This window comes from Monodon monoceros, unplaced genomic scaffold, assembly GCF_005190385.1.
Source record: "Monodon monoceros isolate NGI ecotype Baffin Bay Population unplaced genomic scaffold, NGI_Narwhal_1 Super_Scaffold_13, whole genome shotgun sequence".
Taxonomy (NCBI): Eukaryota; Metazoa; Chordata; class Mammalia; order Artiodactyla; family Monodontidae; genus Monodon; species Monodon monoceros.
Window position 1 is genome coordinate 55,806,228 of NW_021703769.1, and position 18,817 is coordinate 55,825,044.

The 18,817-nt window shown below is 48.3% G+C and overlaps 1 protein-coding gene across 2 annotated transcripts in view; it reads right to left on the minus strand.

The window, feature by feature from the left end:
* Positions 1–9,108: 9,108 nt before the first annotated feature.
* Positions 9,109–18,817, minus strand: part of USP7 (ubiquitin specific peptidase 7) — a 56,496-nt gene continuing 46,787 nt past the window's right edge. For both annotated transcript variants that reach the window (XM_029220218.1, XM_029220219.1), the window contains exons 17-31: positions 18,564–18,665; positions 18,283–18,388; positions 17,408–17,500; positions 17,252–17,319; positions 16,821–16,921; positions 15,790–15,943; positions 15,107–15,174; positions 14,518–14,626; positions 14,346–14,423; positions 13,523–13,623; positions 12,423–12,522; positions 10,875–10,994; positions 10,650–10,721; positions 10,432–10,522; positions 9,109–10,117 (exon numbers count right to left, since the gene is read on the minus strand). In XM_029220218.1, the coding sequence (XP_029076051.1) occupies positions 10,011–10,117; positions 10,432–10,522; positions 10,650–10,721; positions 10,875–10,994; positions 12,423–12,522; positions 13,523–13,623; positions 14,346–14,423; positions 14,518–14,626; positions 15,107–15,174; positions 15,790–15,943; positions 16,821–16,921; positions 17,252–17,319; positions 17,408–17,500; positions 18,283–18,388; positions 18,564–18,665 (1,470 nt within the window). In that variant the 3' untranslated portion in view covers positions 9,109–10,010. The remainder of the gene's footprint in view (positions 10,118–10,431; positions 10,523–10,649; positions 10,722–10,874; positions 10,995–12,422; positions 12,523–13,522; positions 13,624–14,345; positions 14,424–14,517; positions 14,627–15,106; positions 15,175–15,789; positions 15,944–16,820; positions 16,922–17,251; positions 17,320–17,407; positions 17,501–18,282; positions 18,389–18,563; positions 18,666–18,817) is intronic.

Below are 18,817 nucleotides of genomic sequence, written 5' to 3' on the forward strand. Positions count from 1 at the left end.
CCTCTACTTTTACCACGTCTCACAGCTTGACCTGTTTCAGAACTTCAAATAACTAGGCTCATAGGATATGTACAGTCAGGCTTCTTTGGCTCAGAATCATTTTTTTGAGACGTGTTCATCTGGCTGAGCACACCAATAGTTCATTCTTTTCATCGCTGTGCAGAATTCCTTGGTACAAATAATGTACACGATATGATGATCCACCCACCTGCTGACAAATATTTGGGTTGTTTCTAGATTTTGGCTATTATGACTCAAGCTACTATGAATTTTCTCATACAGGTCTTTTTCTGAACATATGTTTTTATTTCTCCTGGGTAAAAACCTGGGAGTGGAGTTGCTGGTCCCAGGTGGGTGGATGTTTGCCTTTAGGAGAAACTGCCAGTCTTCATAAATGATGAACAATTTTACACTCACACCAGCAATGTAGGAGGTTCTAGTTGTTCTGTATGCTTGTCAACACTTGGGGTTGTCTGTTTTTTAAAATTTAACCAGTGGAGGGACTTCCCTGGTGATTCAGTGGTTAAGACTCCATGCTTCCACTGAAGGGGGCACAGGTTTGATCCCTGGTTGGGGAACTAAGATTCTGCATGCCACGTGGCCATAAATAAATAAATAGAGACTCCACTTCCCACCAACATATTTATAAATAAAAATAGAACAGAGAAAACCATAATTCAAAAAAACACATGCATCCCAGTGTTCATAGCAGCACTGTTTACAATACCCAGGACAGGGAAGCAACCTAAACGTCCATTAGCAGAGGAATGGATAAAGAAGATGTGTACATACATACAATGGAATATTACTCAGCCATAAAAAGGAATGAAATTGGGTCATTTGTAGAGATGTGAATGGACCTAGAGAGTGTCATACAGAGTGAAGTAAGTCAGAAAGAGAAAAACAAATATTGTATAATAAAGCATATAAGTGGAATCTAGAAAAATGGTATAGATGATCTTATATGAAAAGCGGAAATAGAGACACAGAGGTAGAGAACAAATGTATGGATACCAAGGGGGAAAGGGGTGGGGTGGGAGGAATTGGGAGACTGGTATTGACACATATACATTATTGATACTATGTATAAAATAGACAACTGATGGGAACATACCGTATAGCTCAGGGAACTCTACGTAATGCACTGTGGTAACCTAAATGGGAGGGAAGTCCAAAAGGAAGGGGATACCTGTATGTGTATGGCTGATCCATTTTGTTGTGCAGTGGAGGCTAACACAACATTGTAAAGCAACCATACTCCAATAAAAATTTAAAAAAAAATCTAAGGAGATATAACCAAATGCAATGCATGAACCTTGGTTGAATTTTAAATTGGAGGAAAATCATATGAGACATTTTTGTAAAAAATGGGGGAACTTGACTTCATATATTAGATGGCATTATGGAATTATTGTCAGATTTCTTAGGTGTGATAACAGTATTGTGGTTATATAGTAAAATGTCCATTTTGGTGATGCATACAGAAATAAAGAATAAAATATCATAACGTATATGACTTTAAAATTGTTTAGTAAAAAGAGAGAGAGAGGGCTTCCCTGGTGGCGCAGTGGTTGGGAGTCCGCCTGCCGATGCGGGGTACACGGGTTCGTCGTGCCCCGGTCCGGGAAGATCCCACATTGCCGCGGAGCGGCTAGGCCCGTGAGCCATGGCCGCTGGGCCTGCGCGTCCGGAGCCTGTGCTCCGCAATGGGAGAGGCCACAATGGTGAGAGGCCCGCGTACTGCAAAAAAAAAAAAAAAAAATTCTTCGTCCTATGTCCAAGTTTCTGAACATTTGTGAGTTTTTAAAATAAAATTTGAGGGAAAAAAAAGAAAAAATTATTGGAAACTTTCTTTAAAGTTGGCTCATTATATTTTTTGTCCTGAAACTATCTGGTAAATCTAATTTAAATGCAATTTTATTTAATGACTAGTGTTGATATTATGATTCATCACTCATTTACTTAATTAGCACTTGACTTTATGTACCCAAAATGTCCAATTTGCACACTGATATTTTTTCAATTAAATAAAATTATGTTTTGGGGAGAAAAGTAATAAAAATAAAAATAAAAAATAAAATAACATTTAACCAACGGTAACTATGATTTTAATTTGTGTTTCCTAGATGAATAGGGATGCTGAGCATCTTTTCATATGCATGTTGGCCATTTCTATATTTTCTTTTGTGAAGTGTCTGTTCAGGTCTTTTGCCCACTTTTAAGATTGTGAGGTTTTTTAAAAAAATTATTCAGTTGAAGGAGTTCTTTTATATTCTGTACACCTGTCCTTTGGACTTTAAATATTTTCTTCCACTCTGTAGCTTGCCTTTTTATTGTATCTATAGATGGTATCTGTTAAGAAGCAGGTGCTTTGATGAAGTAGTCTTTCAAGTTTTTCTTTTATAGCTTGTGGTTTGTGCCTTGTGTCAGGTAAGAAATCTTGATACATGATCACATTTGTTAGTTTTCGGCTGCTTTCCGTTTTTTGGTGTTGCTTTTTTCTTTTTGATGTACTTCCTTTTTAGTTAGTAAAAATAATGATATGGTTCCAAAGTCAAACCTATAAACAAGGTATATTTAGAGAGGACCTGCTTCCACTCTCAACATTAACCTTTTTAGTTCCTAAATAATCCTTCTTTTATTTCTTCTTGGAAATTATTTATCTCCCTCCCCGTTTCCTGGCATTAAAAGTAGGGCTATATAGGGACTTCCCTGGTGGTCCAGTGGTTAGGATTCCTCACGCCCACTGCAGGGACCCGGGTTCGATCCCTGGTCAGGGATCTTACAAGCCACACGGCAAGGCCAAAAAAAAAAAAAAAAAAAGTAGTACTATATATACATATACACACATATCTTCTTGTTTGTTATTGGACAGTATATCCAAAAAGAGACTGTTCCATAGTAATATATGGAGATTTTCCTCTTTTTTCCCTTTTCCCCCTTCTTTCCTCCCTTTATTTTTGGTAGCTGCAGAGTCACTATATGGATGGACATTTGGGTTATTTCTAGTTTTTTGTTGCTGCCTTGTGCCTACCTCACCTGATATTTTTGCTAGTCTACCTTTAGGATGGATTTCTAGAAATAGTATGGCAGGGTCGAAGGGTCCCCCATCTGTAACTCTGCTAGGTATCACCAAATCCCCCTTCTAGTGCTTGTATAGGAAAGCCTGTTCCCGCCCAGACTTGCCATAACTTTTGGTTTCTGCCAATCTGATAGGAGCAGGGCTATCTTGGGCTATCTTGGATGTTCCCCAGTGTCTGCAGGCGTAATGAGAAGCCATGAAGTATACAGGTTAAGCGCACAGACCTCACTTCGTGCCTTTGTTCGCACAAACCCTGGCTTTGCCCTTCCTGGCTGTGACCCCAGGTGTAGCACGGAGCCAGCCCCAGCGCGGAGGCTGCCCTCTACAGTCGGGATCATCTCTTCTGGCTGTTTCAGGCCACCGATCATTTCACAATAAAAATGCTGGCTTTACTCCCTGGCCCGAACCGATTACCTGGGTTATGGCATTTGATCCCATAACAGCCCTATAAGGCAGCTATCGTATCCCCATGTTACAGGTAGGGAAACCAGGGGATGGAGGGTTAGAAAGAGTTAGGGCTTTGCCCAAACTCACAGCTAGACAAGCAGGAGAGGCAGCTGGACTTGTGAGGCAACACATAAACTCGCACATGTGTGTACATGCATGTACCTGCATGTCCATGTGTGCATACACGCCTGTGTGTTTATCCACACACCTGTGTGCATGTACTCATATACATGTGTATGTATGTACCTGTATCTCTGTGTATATACGCGTGTATACATATACAGTTAAGTCCCTACATACGAACGAGTTCCGTTGCGAGAGCATGTTTGTAAGTCCAGTTTGTTCGTAAGTCCAACGAAGCTAGCCTAGGTACCTAACTAACACAATCGGCTATATAGTACTGTACTGTAATACGTTTATAATACTTTTTTTTTTTTTTTTTTTTGCGGTACGTGGGCCTCTCACTGTTGTGGCCTCTCCCGTTGCGGAGCACAGGCTCCGGATGCACAGGCTCAGCGGCCATGGCTCACGGGCCCAGCCGCTCCGCGGCATGTGGGATCTTCCCAGACCGGGGCACGAACCCATGTCCCCTGCATTGGCAGGCGGACTCTCAACCACTGCACCACCAGGGAAGCCCGGGACCAGACTTTTAACATGGGGTCACTTTGAGGCCATTTGTGGCTCCTGCTTCCCTCCCCTGTTCTGCGTTCCAGTCACCCACAACCAAGAGTGGCCCGTTCACCCATTCACCCATGTGTCCAGACTCTTCCCCTGGCCTCTGGAAGGCCCTGCCTGCCCCCTTCTCTCTCCACCTATTCCTTCCAGCCCCATCGCTCACTCCTGGGTCTCTGTCACTTTCCCCAGGCCCTGGTGCCCCCAGGGCCTGGCGGGGACAGGTGAGTTTATGGGAGCTGGGATGGGGGAGCAAATCTCAAATCTCTGTGCCCAATTCCCAACAAGAGGTTTAATCCTTAGAATTCCTTCATGGCTACAGCACAGTAGCTTTTCTGTACTGCAAAGGCCGCTGTGCAGGAATTTGGCTAATGCAGGAATTTTGGCACTAGCTGCAGGACAGGAAGCCTCGGTTTCCACATCCAAACAGGGACCCATCTTAACAAGATTTTTAGGACTTAAAAGGATTTTTAGGATTTAAAAGGCCCCAAGTTGCAGGACAGGAATAGAGACGCAGATGTAGAGAATGGACTTGAGGATATGGGGAGGGGGAAGGGTAAGCTGTGACAAAGTGAGAGAGTGGTATTGACATATATACACTACCAAACGTAAAATAGCTAGCTAGTAGGAAGCAGCCGCGCATAGCACAAGGAGATCAGCTCCGTGCTTTGTGACCACCTAGAGGGGTGGGATAGGGAGGGTGGGAGGGAGATGCAAGAGGGAGGAGATATGGGGATATATGTATATGTACAGCTGATTCGCTTTGTTATAAAGCAGAAACTAACACACCATTGTAAAGCAATTACACTCCAATAAAGATGTTAAAAAAAAAAAGGCCCCAAGTTGGCTTCTGAGCAGGATCCCTCCTGGGTACCATGTGGTCTGCCTGGGGGTGAGGCTGGGCACAGGATGGGCTAAAGGGCACACGAAGGGATTTTTTTTTTTTTAAATAATTTTTATCATGGGGCATTTCCCTTTGCTGTCTTTATCTTTAAAAAAATTTTTTTTTTCCTTTGGCTGTGCCGCAGCTTATGGGATTTTACTTCCCCGACCAGGGATTGAACCTGGGCCCTCAGCAGTCAGAGCCTGGAGTCCTAACCACTGGACCGCCAAGGAATTCCCCAAAGGAATTTTTTTTTACTTTGCAAAATATAACAAATATTATTCCCTCATCTTTTCAATGAAAAGGAATTTCCTAGAGAAGGGACAGAGAAGTGGGAGAATTAAGAGGCAGAGAAGAAACAGTATAGCACTGACCTACATTTTATTCACTAAACCGTGGCAGCTGCTTCTCTGTTTTGTTTATCACCACCCGGGAGGACAGTACGGAAGCCGAGGCCTGAGAGATGGCTGGTCTGCGTCCAGTAACTGGATGGGCAGCCGGAAACTAGGGTCGGCCTGCCCGGCAGCCTTCAGGTGGTCAGACCTGCTGCTGCGACGGCGCTGGCAGGGTGTGTCCCACCAGCCGGGGGAAAGGACCAGTCCGGGGACAGATTTCTCCAGATCTGAATGTCAGCCCCCAGAAGATGCCAGCAGCTGCCCCTCCACCCTGCCCCCATCCCCAGAGATGCCCCAGAGAACCGAGTGGGGCACTGACTCCCGAGGGGTGGCACTAGCTAGCTGCAGGACGGGAAGCCTTGGTTTCCACATCCAAACAGGGACCCACCTTAAGATTTTTAGGGTTAGAAGATGAAGCGTCTGACATAAACTAGGCATCCTGGGAACCAACTTCTCATCTGTAATAAATCAGAATGGGGCTCCAAGTGGACCCGTGTCGACAAGGCAGGTGGCCACCCATCTAGGTCCCAAGTGTACTGATGGAAAGGGAGGTCAGGCGGGCCCACTGGCCACCACTCCCCAGAGGACGAGGTCTTGACCTGGGACTTGGCCAATCTGCAGGTTGGAGGACCACAGCCCTGCAGAGGCACCCAGGCCAGGCGGGCGACGGTCATGGGGCCTGGATGGCCCTGCCAGAACCGGAACAGGACCCGGACACGCCTGCAGAGCTCCAGCCTGGAGTCTGATTCTGCGCCTGCCAGGCTACTTGCCGGGTTTGACCTGGATTCCCAGAGAGGTCCACAGGCAGGAATATTCAGTGGCATGGCAAACGCAGTGCTGGCTCTGTGGGTGGTGTCCTGGGCCCTCCTCTACCGGCCTTTGTTCACCGTGGTCCATGCGCCGTCCACGAGGTCCGGCCCAGCTCCCCAGCAGCCCTCTGCGAGCCCACAAAGCCACCCCAGGCCACTCTGACTTAGACTGCCCAGCGTCAGGAGAGACACTTGCCAACGTTCAAAAAAAATCCCGATTTTTGGCTTCTCTTGAAAACTGCGACGGTACAGCGGCACAGGTCCCTGGTTCGGCAGATGTCGGGCTGTCCCCTTGGCCCGGCCCGTCCAGTTTCCATCATCCCAGGGCCTCCTCCTTCACTGCTTTGTACAACTTGACCTAAACCACCATTCCCATTTCGTAGCCTTGACGTCTGAGGCCTTGGTTCTGGGTCCCGAGACCTCACTGTAGACTCAGGCTGGGGCGCGTGGGACCGCAGCCCCATTCTCTGAGGCTTCCCCATGCTTCTGCTCTGTCTGCACCAACCTCTGGCGCTGGCCAGGAGGGCCCAGGGCTCCGGGGGAGGTGGCCACCCTGTCCCCCTCTCCCGCAGCTCTCATCTCAAAGTGGGGGGCCCCTCCTTCCAGCAGGGAGGCCGGCTCGAATACCTGAAAAGAGGGAGCAGTGAATGTGGGTCTCAAAGCCAGCTCTGCACTCAGCAGAGGCCCCGAGAGCCCAGCCTGACAGATTAACTCCGAATCCCTGTCCTGGTCACTCGGGGTGGCCCGGATGCCTCACTGCCAGCCGCATGCGGTGAGCTCATCGGTGACAGCCACTACAGGACCACTGCCCGCCTGACCTGAGACACAGAACGGCTCCGCCGCGCCCCCTCCAGGAGTGGACTGGGGGGTGTGATAAGGCTGCAGGCAGGGCGCTGGGGACACCTCCCGCTGTTTCCAGCCTGGAGCAAGGCTGGGCAGGGTGGCCAGAGGCGAGGAGGCGTCACAAGGCCGGGAGGGCACACAGGGGCCTGGCCGGACCGTCACCCTCTACCACCTGCCCGCCTGTGAAGGGGTGAAATGAACCAGCCCCCCAGCAGCAGCCCTGACCCTCTGCGGCACTGGGTCTGAACGGACGAGGGCGCCTCCTCTGTACCGGTGGGAAGGGGGCAGGATTCGGCTTCAGGGGGGCTGAGTGTGGGTTCTCTCTCCCAACGTCTTATGACGAACTCAGAACATCCATCATACTGGGCAGGATCATGCCGTGAACCCCCATCCCTGGATCTGTCCATCAACAACGGTGCCTGCCCCTCGGGTGGGTCAGTGGCCCCTTAAAGCTGCGATGAGCTGCGACCCTGTGTCTGAACAGCTCAGCCCGCCCCCTCCAAGGCCGCCGGAGGCCCAGGTTCCAGGCCTCACAGAATGAGCGTTTTAGGTATCATATGTTAACTCGACAGCTCGAGGGAGCTGATCACTGTAAAGACACACAAAGCGAGGGAAATGTGGTTGGAACGCCTGAGCCACATGTGGCAATTTAAAATTAAATCAGTGAAAACTCACTCTCTCTGCTACTTTAGCCACGTTTCAGGTGCTCAGCGGACACCTGGGGCTCGCGGCTCCCTCACTGGGCAGGGCCGACGGAGGACCCTCCACCCCAACGGCGGACATTCTATCGGGCAGTGAGCGGTCAGAACAAAAAGGCCGAGAGTGGCAAAAATGCCACAGCATCACCCACCCCCAAACGGGGGATCTACAGTTCCGTCTTGACATTTGAAATGTATGTTTGCAAATGCAGTTTGCTCTTACTTTCTAAAATGAGACCCTTTCTCCCAGCTTGCTGCTGGTGGTACAGTCATGACGAACCCAAGCCCCTCTTCAACGTTACCCTGTGGTTCTGGGGGCCTGAGGGGGAGACGCACCAGTCTTAGGGTCCAGAGCGAGCCGTGTGAAAGGCGGTCCTCTTCAGGTTGCACCCCTCCCACCATCCCCATCAGCTTTATGAACTCGGACTCAAGGCTGTAAGTGGGAGGGAATGGAAGAGTAAATCGCACGCGCTACCTGCTGACCATCCACGCTATGAAAAGGCCTTTGGGAAAAGCCATTTAATAACTCGACAATAAGTTTCCGTGACTTAAGACTATAATCAACCCTCAGCCAAAACCAAAACCTAAAAGAAATCAATACTTTAATGTTCGAAGTCGAGCACCCGGAGAATGACTTTCCGCGGGAGGGTGGGGCGGGTGGCGTTATGGTCACCGTGGGCACCTGGGCAGGAAGTACCCGCCAGGTGGTGAGCAGCCCAGGGACACAGTGCGCCAGGCGCGGGATGCAAGGCCACCTCCCCTGGGCCACGCCTTCCACCATTTCAGTATTTCCGGTCATCTTATTGTACTTGGTTCCTGCCCGGAAAAACTTTTTCTTAAGCTTAAATGGGATGAAACAGAGGCAAAAACAAACCCCCACCCCCACCCCCCCGCCAGAAAACCTCATTATAAAGGAATAGGTTCCCCAGGTCTATTTGCAGGGAGAGCAGAAATCTCCCTCAACTTCCACGTCACTCACTGAGTTATAATTTTTATAGAAAATTTTATTCAACATACAACATTTTCCAGCAAAAAGGCAATATACAGGAAGAGTCGGTGCACACTGCTGCTACAGAAACGAACGAAAAATACTGGAAAAGGATGAAAAGTAAGTGTCATCTGCTGATTCTATTTTACTGCACTCAAAACTAGACACGCAGCTGGCGCCAGCTCCAAAGGAAAAGGCCGGACTGAAAGAAAACTACACACAATGAATATCAACATCAGTGAAAGTCACTTAGATTCACCCAACAAAATGCCACCTCCTCCCAGTGGTAAATTGTACATGTTCATTCATTAAATATACAATTTCAATTTTCCTTTTTTTTTTCTTTTTTCTTTAGCTTTTTTATACAAAGTCAACAGCTTGCTAACACCAGTGGGCATGCCCTCTTTGCTAAAAGGCCCTCCTTTCTTGGTTCCGCCTGTCCCGTTTTAAGGAGACAGGTCTATTTGTAATTTTCCACCTGCTCGAATGAACTCTTGAGGCCGTTGGGTTTGCCGAGAGGCAGCACAGCACGCCTTAACTGTACTGAGCAGCGTCTTCAATTTAATAAAAAGACCCCCGAAGTGTCTGTCAGGCCTGTATTCAGTGCATCCACTCTGCAAACGGGCTGCAGGACAGCGGTGGCTGACGGAAGGGAGACGAGTTTATTAAAAAGACCCAGGCAGCTGGGGAGACCGAGGAAGGGGCGACAATACACGAGTGAAGGAAAGAGCGCTATTTATTAGGTTGTGAGTTTCTCTGTTTCGCCTTTACAGATGCACAAAAGGTCATTGAAAAGTATAATTGAGGGAAAGACGTCAGACGAGCCTAAACAGAAGACTTACTAGCTGTGGGGCTGGCGGCCGGGCCCCGGGGCGGGGACAGCCGAGCCTGTCCAGCGCCGCGCCGCACCCACCAGCCGTTCCCCGACACGCTGACAGCGCCTTGCATCGTGGTTACCATAAAATAACTCTCATTGGCATCCAAGCTTTATAAAAACACCTTCATTTTGCTCAAAAAGGGCAATCAATAGATACAGAGAAGCCAAACTGAACAGCCTCAACAAAATAAAATTAACACCAGCAGCAAATCCTCTTGCTGAAGACTTGGGACAGTGCTCGCGCACCAGAGTTCTTGGCTGTTGTTAACGGGCACACCCACCGCGGTCCGCCTCGCCCACCCGCCAGGGGAGGAAGTCAGTTATGGATTTTAATCGCCTTTTCCAGGTATGTGTAGCGACTCCTCTTTGGGGCTTTGTTGAAGTGGTCGAGCCCTAGCCAAGGCCGAGGATGAGACATGTTACCTGGCGGGGAGAGAAAGCAACTGAGACCACAGAGCCCAGGCTTGGGCCCCTGGAGCGAGTGCACCCCACCCCCAACTGAGGCCTCAGGGCTCCCAAGGGCGGCACCGTCTCCCCTGGGACCTTAGTTTTTTCGGCCATTGTGTGATGCCTGCCAAGTTCATCGGTTACAGGCTGCCGTTCCTCCCTGTTCTACAGATGAGGAAAACAAGGCCGAATCTCCCAGCTGGAGAAATACAAGGGCCGCCACTCGAACCCAGGGCTGCCGGCCTCCCGGCCACTTACTACTTGCTTCTTCCCTGTGGGAGGGCTCTTACCAGGCTGAGGTTCAAAGTCTTTCAAGTTTACTTCATACTCATCTTCATTTATGTACTGGTGTCGGCCCATCATCACAATGGCAAATTTAAACTGAGAGACAAAAATCGAAAACGCCATTCATTCCAAATACTAGCAAAACTCACACCTCTGGCAAAAAAAGTCAAGACTTTAGCATCCCGCCCGACAAATTACTCGCCAGTATCCAAGAAGCGCGTACCTTTTCAAACTCCTTTTCCTGGATGTCTAGCAGACTCTGAATCCGCTTCATCACTTCTCTGAAATGCTCGCCCTGCGACGACAAAGGGCGCATGTGCTCACAAAGCTCATGCCCTCCTGTGCCGCCGCCTCAGGGAAGGAGCCCCACTGAGCAACGCTAACCCAGAGCGCGAGGGCCCAGGTCCCGACCCGAGACACTCCGTCTCTTAGCAGAAGGACGCCTCACCTGGTGTATCCTCAGCAAGAACGGGATCCCGAATGTCCCAAACACCTCTTTGTGGAAATGTGCCACTGTGATCAGCATCTCATTTTCCTTATCTATGTCTACCTGGTCCAAAGGTATTTCCTGGGGACACACATTTTTAACACAAGGGGTTGAGAAATTCAGTTAATGCAAACACAGCGTCACATTTTAATTCTTAATTCTGACTCACTCCTCCAACAAGGGAAGCTAGGTCAGATTTTTGCCAAAATGTCATGTTTGGGGCTTGTTAGAATAATTAAGAGTTTAGAGCCAGGAGAAATAGCTAAGCTTAAAAGAAAACTCTGGGGACTTCCCTGGTGGCATAGTGGTTAAGAATCCACCTGCCAATGCAGGGGACACCGGTTAGAGCCCTGGCCCGGGAAGATCCCACATGCCACGGAGCAACTAAGCCCGCGTGCCACAACTACTGAAGCCTGCGCGCCTAGAGCCCATGCTCTGCAACAAGAGAAGCCACCGCAATGAGAAGTCCACGCACCGCAACAAAGAGTAGCCCCCACTCGCAACCAGAGAAAGCCCGCACGCAGCAACAAAGACCCAACGCAGCCAAAAATAAAAATAAATTTATATATTAAAAAAAAAAAAAAAAAAAAAAAAAAAAAAGAATCCGCCTGCCCATGCAGGGGACATGGGTTCTATCCCTGGTCCAGGAAGATCCCACATGCTGTGGAGCAACCAAGCCTGTGAGCCGCAACTACTGAGCCTGCGCTCTAGAGCCCATGAGCCACAACTACTGAGCCTACGCGCCTAGAGCCCGTGCTCCACAACAAGAGAAGCCACCGCGATGAGAAGCCCGCACACCACAACGAAGACCCAACGCGGCCAAAAATAAATAAATATTTTTAAAAAGAAAACTTTTTTTTAAAAAAACTATTTATTTATTTGGCTACATTAGGTTTCTGTTGCGTCACATGGGATCCTTAGTTGCGGCATGTGGGATCTAGTTTCCTGACCAGGGATCGAACCCGGGCCCCCTGCATTGGGAAGGCGGACCCTTAGCCACCAGACCACCTGGGGAGTCCCAAAACTCTGGGCTTTAAGAGACCAAATCATGAGTTGTTCCAGTTACTGTGGAAATCTCAGCAGTTTTAAAATAAACAGGGACCCAGTTTCTGACTAGATGTGCTTGATGATCCATACTTAAAATTAATTTCTAAGGACAAATAAGTGAGATATCTGGAATAGTAGAGAGTAGAAGGGTGGCCGCCGGAAGCTGGGGCGAGAGTCTCAGCGGAGCAGATGGATGGCGGTGAGGAATGTTCAGCAACATGAATGTGCTCACACTACTGAACAGTACATTTTAGGTTAGGTCTATTTTATAATAAAACATTCAATTTTTCAAAATCTGGCAGAATTACATTAACCTCAGGGGTCACTTCATCTACCGGCACACAAACAAAACGACAGCCACCGCCAGGAGCCGCCGTGCTGCCTGAATAAGCTGCGGGCGGCCGCCCCACCTGCCGGGGCTCAGGAGCCCTTCCTCCCTGGTGCAGCCAGAGGGACGCTCACCTCTATTCGAAACGTTCGACTTGTCGCAGGAGATAAACATTCTAGGAGTTCGTCTTCTTGATGCACACCAATAATTTTGTAGCTTACGATTTCTAGCAGCCTGTGCAAAACAAGGAAGAACGTGAACTATATACATTCATGTAAAAAAAACTTTCTAGGGGCTTCCCTGGTGGCGCAGTGGTTGAGAGTCCACAGGCCGATGCAGGGGACACAGGTTCGTGCCCCGGTCTAGGAAGATCCCACGTGCTGCAGAGCGGCTGGGCCCGTGAGCCACGGCCGCTGAGCCTGTGCGTCCGGAGCCTGGGCTCCGCAATGGGAGAGGCCACGACAGTGAGAGGCTCACGTACCACAGAAGAACTTTCTAGAAAACTATTTGTCCGTCATTTTATTACAAAGCTACGAAGATTCGCTTGTCTTCTTATGAAGATTTGAAATGTCAAAAGCAGGTATCCTTGGGGAGCATACAGAACACTGGCCAGGGACCCCCTCGGAGCGTGTGTAAATCTTTCTTGCTATGGTTCCAAACTGGGCAGGGCTTGTGAAATGTTTCTCACTCTTTAGATAACAAAGGCCTCATTCTTTAATTAATTTTGTAAAGAAAACATTCCGGGAACCAAGTAGCCCCAAAGGCTGTTCCATCCTACGAGCTGAGTGTAAGACAAGGTGATAAGACTAGCACCTGACTCTCTGAAATAAAAACTGAACATCAAATCTGGGGCTTCTTTCTGCGGCTTGAACACTGGCGAAAACAGATGAGAAGTGACCAGATTTCTCAGACACAGTCAAGGCCCACGTTTTCCAGCTTCAGCTGATCAGTCTGCTTGAATCACTCTTCCTCTGCTTGGAATTTCTACCTGAATCTCCCTTTTGCACTACTGCTAATTAATATCCAGAGACACAGGGAGGGAAGACGGGCAGAAGAAAAGGATTAAATGTGAAGTATTTATATAAAGTGTTGCAAAGTATGGGCTGAAAGATGAGCATGGCAACTACTGCGGGGAGGGGGGGGGCGGGGGGGGCGGGGCGGGGGCCACTGCGCAAGTACAGGGCTGGGCCAGGGCTGCCCCTGCCTCCACCTTCAGGATTTGGGAAATACTCGCCTAAGTTTCCCTGATGCCTTCTCGCCGAGTTCCACAGCCTTTTTACATTCCTCTAACAGGTCCCGGACACACCCGTGCTTGTCTGGATATAGTGTTATTTCCTAAGAAACGACAAGATGAAGGCTATACAGGAAACAAGACACACGCGGGGGCTGCTCGGGCCCCTCCCCGCCGACCATCACTCAGACCACCTGTCCAAGGCTGGCAGCTGCCCCACACCGCAGGGAGTCTAAGAAATGCCATTTTGAGGCAAAAAGCTCGCCATTCACAGGACAGCTTCTCAGGAATTTCTCCCCCCCGAAAGGTCACTAAGAGGCTGTCCAATTCTCAGCATGGTGAGACAGAGGACAAGGACCAGGGTGGACTGTGTCATTTCAGCCTGACAGCTGCACACGGGTGACAACATGGATGGCACATGTCCCAGATTTCCTCTCAATATCGGTAGAGCTAGAAAGGTGAACGACTTGGGTGTCTGAGTAGGTACAGACTTTTCCAGAAGAACCACTTAATGTGAGGCTGTGTCGTCTGCAAAGGGCCCAGCGGAGCTGCCACCGGCTCCGAGGCCAAGCAGCAAGGTCCCAATCAGTCGGAAAGGGTCTCCCTGACACTGTCACTCTGCCTGAAGCCTCAGAGGTGGCGGCAGGGGCTGGGTGGACAGAGCTCCTCCCCCCACCGGGGTTCTCAAACTCTCGAGCCGAGCCGCTAACACACGCTACCGCTTAGGGAGCTTTCTTCGGTGGTTTTAGTTTTCAGGGTCTGGAGAAGAGATACAATACACAACATGCAATAAAAATAAACACTCATTACCATAGAAAAGACTCACCTCTTCCCTAAATTGGCTGTTTAACCATATACACTTAAAACTTCGCCTGTTCTCAAAGTCCGTGATTTTCATCTTAAGCTATTAAGAAAAGAGAGACTCATTTTAGATTCGCTTCCACAGAAACCCGAGCCTTCTCCTTATTACCCACGGTTACATTAATTTGGACTCATACCTGCTGATAGTAAAGTTTCTTAGGTTGTCTAGGCTTGAAGAACTGTAGAAGATCTCTTAAAGTACCTTCATAATTATGTCTAAGAGGATTACCTGGGCCATCCCTATAACTACACAAGAAAACAGCATATAAATAAAAGACTTGTTTATTTGCCTAAAACAAATATCCATGAGTGAGCATAAAAGCAAACCTCTGGCCTGACACCTGGACTTGAAATTTGGACTCTGACTACTCCTGTCCCCAGGTCCTAAGTCCCTGCGTCTGTCACACCTGAACACTCTCTGCAAGGGTGACATGGCACACAGAAGCCGGGCCGGGCCAGGCCCAGCCAGACACACATGGGAGGGAGGTGTGTGGATGAGGTCTCTAAAGTAAGCCTGGCTTTAGATGAGGCTGCCAATTATTTTGACATCTTGGAGTAGCGTGGTCAAGATGTGAGTGGTGACAATTCTATATCTGAAACTAAGCAAGAAATGGCATGTCAGGTGAGGTGGCCGGCTACTTATTACATTAGTTCAGAGATGTTTGGATGAACTATGGAGCACATGCAGTCAAGACCAAACACTGGGCATCTGTGAGTGTGGCTCACCCTTGAGACTTGAAGAACTGGAGCAGCATCGGGTCGGTGTTGAGCCTCTGAGCAACTGTCTTTGCCACCTGGGAGGGAGGGCCAGAGTCAGGGGGCAAGGTTCACATCCGGTGTACAAACTGAAACTTGCTGATACACTTTATCACTGATCATTTGCTGAGTGCTCTTAAAGAAACCTGTTATAAGCAGCCTGAATTTAAATGCCCCGGAAAGTTACCATCTAACAGGAATAAACTATATTCCTTAGTATATCCACCACAGGAACAGCGTATCTGAGGAAGAAAACCTTTTAAAGTGTTTTTCACTTTCATTGGGGAGGTCTGTCTGCAGATTTATTTCCTGAAGGCTTTTTTTAATGGTTCACACTTGGCATGTTATAACTGAAGCAAAGCTGCTGTTAAAACTATGATCTCTGAAACCAACTGATGCTAGGGGTCAAGAGGATTTCGAAGAGCAAGAAGACAGGGCAGTGGGTGGGGGTAGGCGAGTGAGGGGAAAAGAACTTCCGATCCCCCGGCAACATCAACACCAACCCACTTGCATCAAGAACTTCCTCAGACAGTGGACTGCAACCCCTCCTCCAGAACCAAACCCATTACACAGCCTCATCAGCAAGCTTTGTAAAAAAGAACTGGGTCTCTCTGGTGTGGAATCTGAAGGGAAAAGAGCGTTTCATCAAATACCTGAAAATAATTCATTCTATTTGATAATGTAACCACAAATCCAGGATCATTGGGGATTGTTTTATCACAGAAAATCACATCGACACGGTGGTAGAGATCTCTGAAATATTCCTTCGCAGTGGGTAATTCACTGTTATCATTTTCGGGGTCATCCCTGGGGGGAAAAACACAGACAATCAAAGTCCAGGCCAGGGTTCAGGCATCACCTCCCAAGTAACAGTGATGCTGAGCAGTGTGGGTCTAAACTCAGGCTAGCATTTCCCGATGCTGGGAGCCTGCCCGGCTACCAGGCGAAGGCGATCGTGGACAGAGGTGTGCGCTGAGCCACGCACAGGGCTGGCTGCTTTCCGTTCCCGATCTCGCTCCCGAAACAGAACAGTGCCCTCTCGTTCCGCAGACAAGGCAAAGGACTCAGGATGCACTGCGGGGCCCACCCTGCCGGCTCTGCTGAGTCTACTCCCCGACCGGGACTTGATAGGTTATCACTTCCCTGCAAAGGCTGCAGGACCGGGTCGCCGCTAAACCTAAAATGTTTATTGCCTGGCCCTTAAACGAGAGGTCTGCCATCCCTGCTCTTAGCCACCGGGCCCTGCAGCCTCCCTGTGGTCAGTGTTCAGGGCTGCCCTGCCCTGGCAAAACGGTTTCAAGAGCAAGGAAAGGGCCGAGTGCGTCATCAGGCTGCCTTCAGACTGCACGCCTGCCAGCTTCCACGCAGACAGATTAAAGTGATTACCCAAGTAGGTGCATCCTAAGAATTTCTTGCTTTCAAGGAAAGAGAACAATCTTGCTCTTCCCTAAAGACCTTTGCCCTCCCGCCACTAGTTGTCATGCTCGCTGTAGACATTTTTGGGAAATAAAAGCATTCAATGAGGAAAATGCTTGCCACCCCTAATTCCAAAACCCAGAGAAGGCCAACTGCTGTCAACATTCTGTCAATGTCAAACAAAACGTGACTCAGGGTCTAGAGAATCATTTCCTGGTTCTAGGACTTCTGATATTAGTACAAAGAGATAACTTCAAAAAGTACGTACTTCTGAAACACTATAATGTCACCATCCATTAGCTCATCGAGGGCTTTATCAAGAGACACGTCATAGTCCTGAATTCTCTCTGTTAAATTCGGTTTAACTTCCTACAGTAAAAGAAAGGACATGGTTACAACGCAACGTCTGTCCAATGTTTAATACGGCCACACACTGTATGTATTTTCTCTATACCCAATTCCAACAGCCCTACAATTTTGAGTAAATAGTAGGAAATACTAGTAATAAGGATATAATAATCACTGACCCTAAAGAGGGAAACATCAGAAATGTACAGAGAGGATTCTGACTCAAGATCACCCGAGGCCCCATTTAGCTGTGGGCTTGACACAACAAATGCAGGGCTAGCAAAACATGCAGAAGTCGTCCTCCCCAAACCACTAACCATGTGCTGATTACAGAAAAACAAGGATCCAAACCTCATAGAGGATAAGACTAGTATCTTGGATAAATCCTGCTCTGTCACACATAACTGGCAGCAAGTCACCTAGTTCAAGAAAAATGAAGAATTCAAAGCTGTGATACACTGAGACTTTGGCAGAATCAACTCAGAAGGTGAGTGCTGCCAGACTTACGTATTTTACAGGATATTGGTGTGTAGATATGCCCACAGTAATTCAAGCTCCGTGTTTTGGGATCGTACATCTTCAAAAATAACATCACATCATCTACAAGGTTAAATAAGCAGGCTTTGTTAGGATCTTCTGGTCAGTGCAATGTTAACAAATAGCAACGGAAACGACAACTTAGGGCACCTAAAAGTTACTGTGTGCAATGGAGTTTGTTTAGAGGCTGATCCTAGGTCTGAGGCATCATTTCTAACCTCAAACCCATGGGAAACACTGCATGTGAAGGAGCAAAGATGAGAATGAGTGCAGAGAATTTAGGAAACCTAGTTTTAAGACCTGGTCCTCACTAGCAGTGTTTTACCATCGAAGTATCGTTAAAGGTTGTGTCTGAGTCTTTGCCGGAGAAGTGACCACTTGAAGTAATACAAATAAGCAATCTTGGACCTACCTGTTTTGTAAATAAAGCTGCGCTGGAAGACAGTTCTTTTACCTAATCTCTGTAGCTGCTTAGTAGCTACAATAGCAGACCGAGGCCGTATGGCCCACAAAGCATGAAATATTCACTATCTGGCCCTTGACAGCAACCCCTGCTCTACACCATCTGTCAAGTATATACAAGACCAGTGTGATTAGAAAAATGTGCAATGTGCTGGACTCCACGCTGCTGCCACCTTCTCACCTGCCAGGACGCTACAACCCACAGTCGGTTTGATTTGACTTCATCAAGAAGCCTTGAACACGGTGGATGTTTCGCAAGCATTTTGGGGATTAACAAGATTTCTTTGCAAGGGAAGAACACTTAACCCTGTGTGTTTAGAACGACACTCCGGGAATAAAACTCCACTCTCTGGAGGTGCTGGGCTGGGGGAGGAGGCACTCACGATCTTTATCAAACTTGGGTAACGTTGCTCCACTAGCAGCCAGCTCCGGATCAACTGTTTCCAGGAATATTGTCCAAGGGTTTTCATTATCACTGAGTTCAATCATCTATTCCCAAAAGAGATGCTGGGCTTAGAAGATTTTAATGGCTAAGTGAGAGTGAAAAACTATATTCAAGTACTGAAGACAAGATCCAACTCTACGTAACTGGACCTAGGGGGATACCGCAGGGCACACAGTGCCTGCCGCGCACACCCAGACCAGACCAGACCGCCACACTCACCGTCTTGCTGCCGTCGGCCTCGTTATCCAGCATGGCCGGTCGTTTGGTGCCGTTGCTCCTCGCCTGCATGGGCCACAGTCGAATCTGATCTTGAGGAAATCCCTGGAAATAATTACAGTTAAATTAGTTGAAGCAAAATCAGCTTATATTTTAATTCAACATCAAGGAAATGATTCTATGATTATAAGGGGAAAAAAATCATGATTACAGCTCTCCCTGCTGGTGTGGGCAACAGTGACCTGGCCTTCGGGATC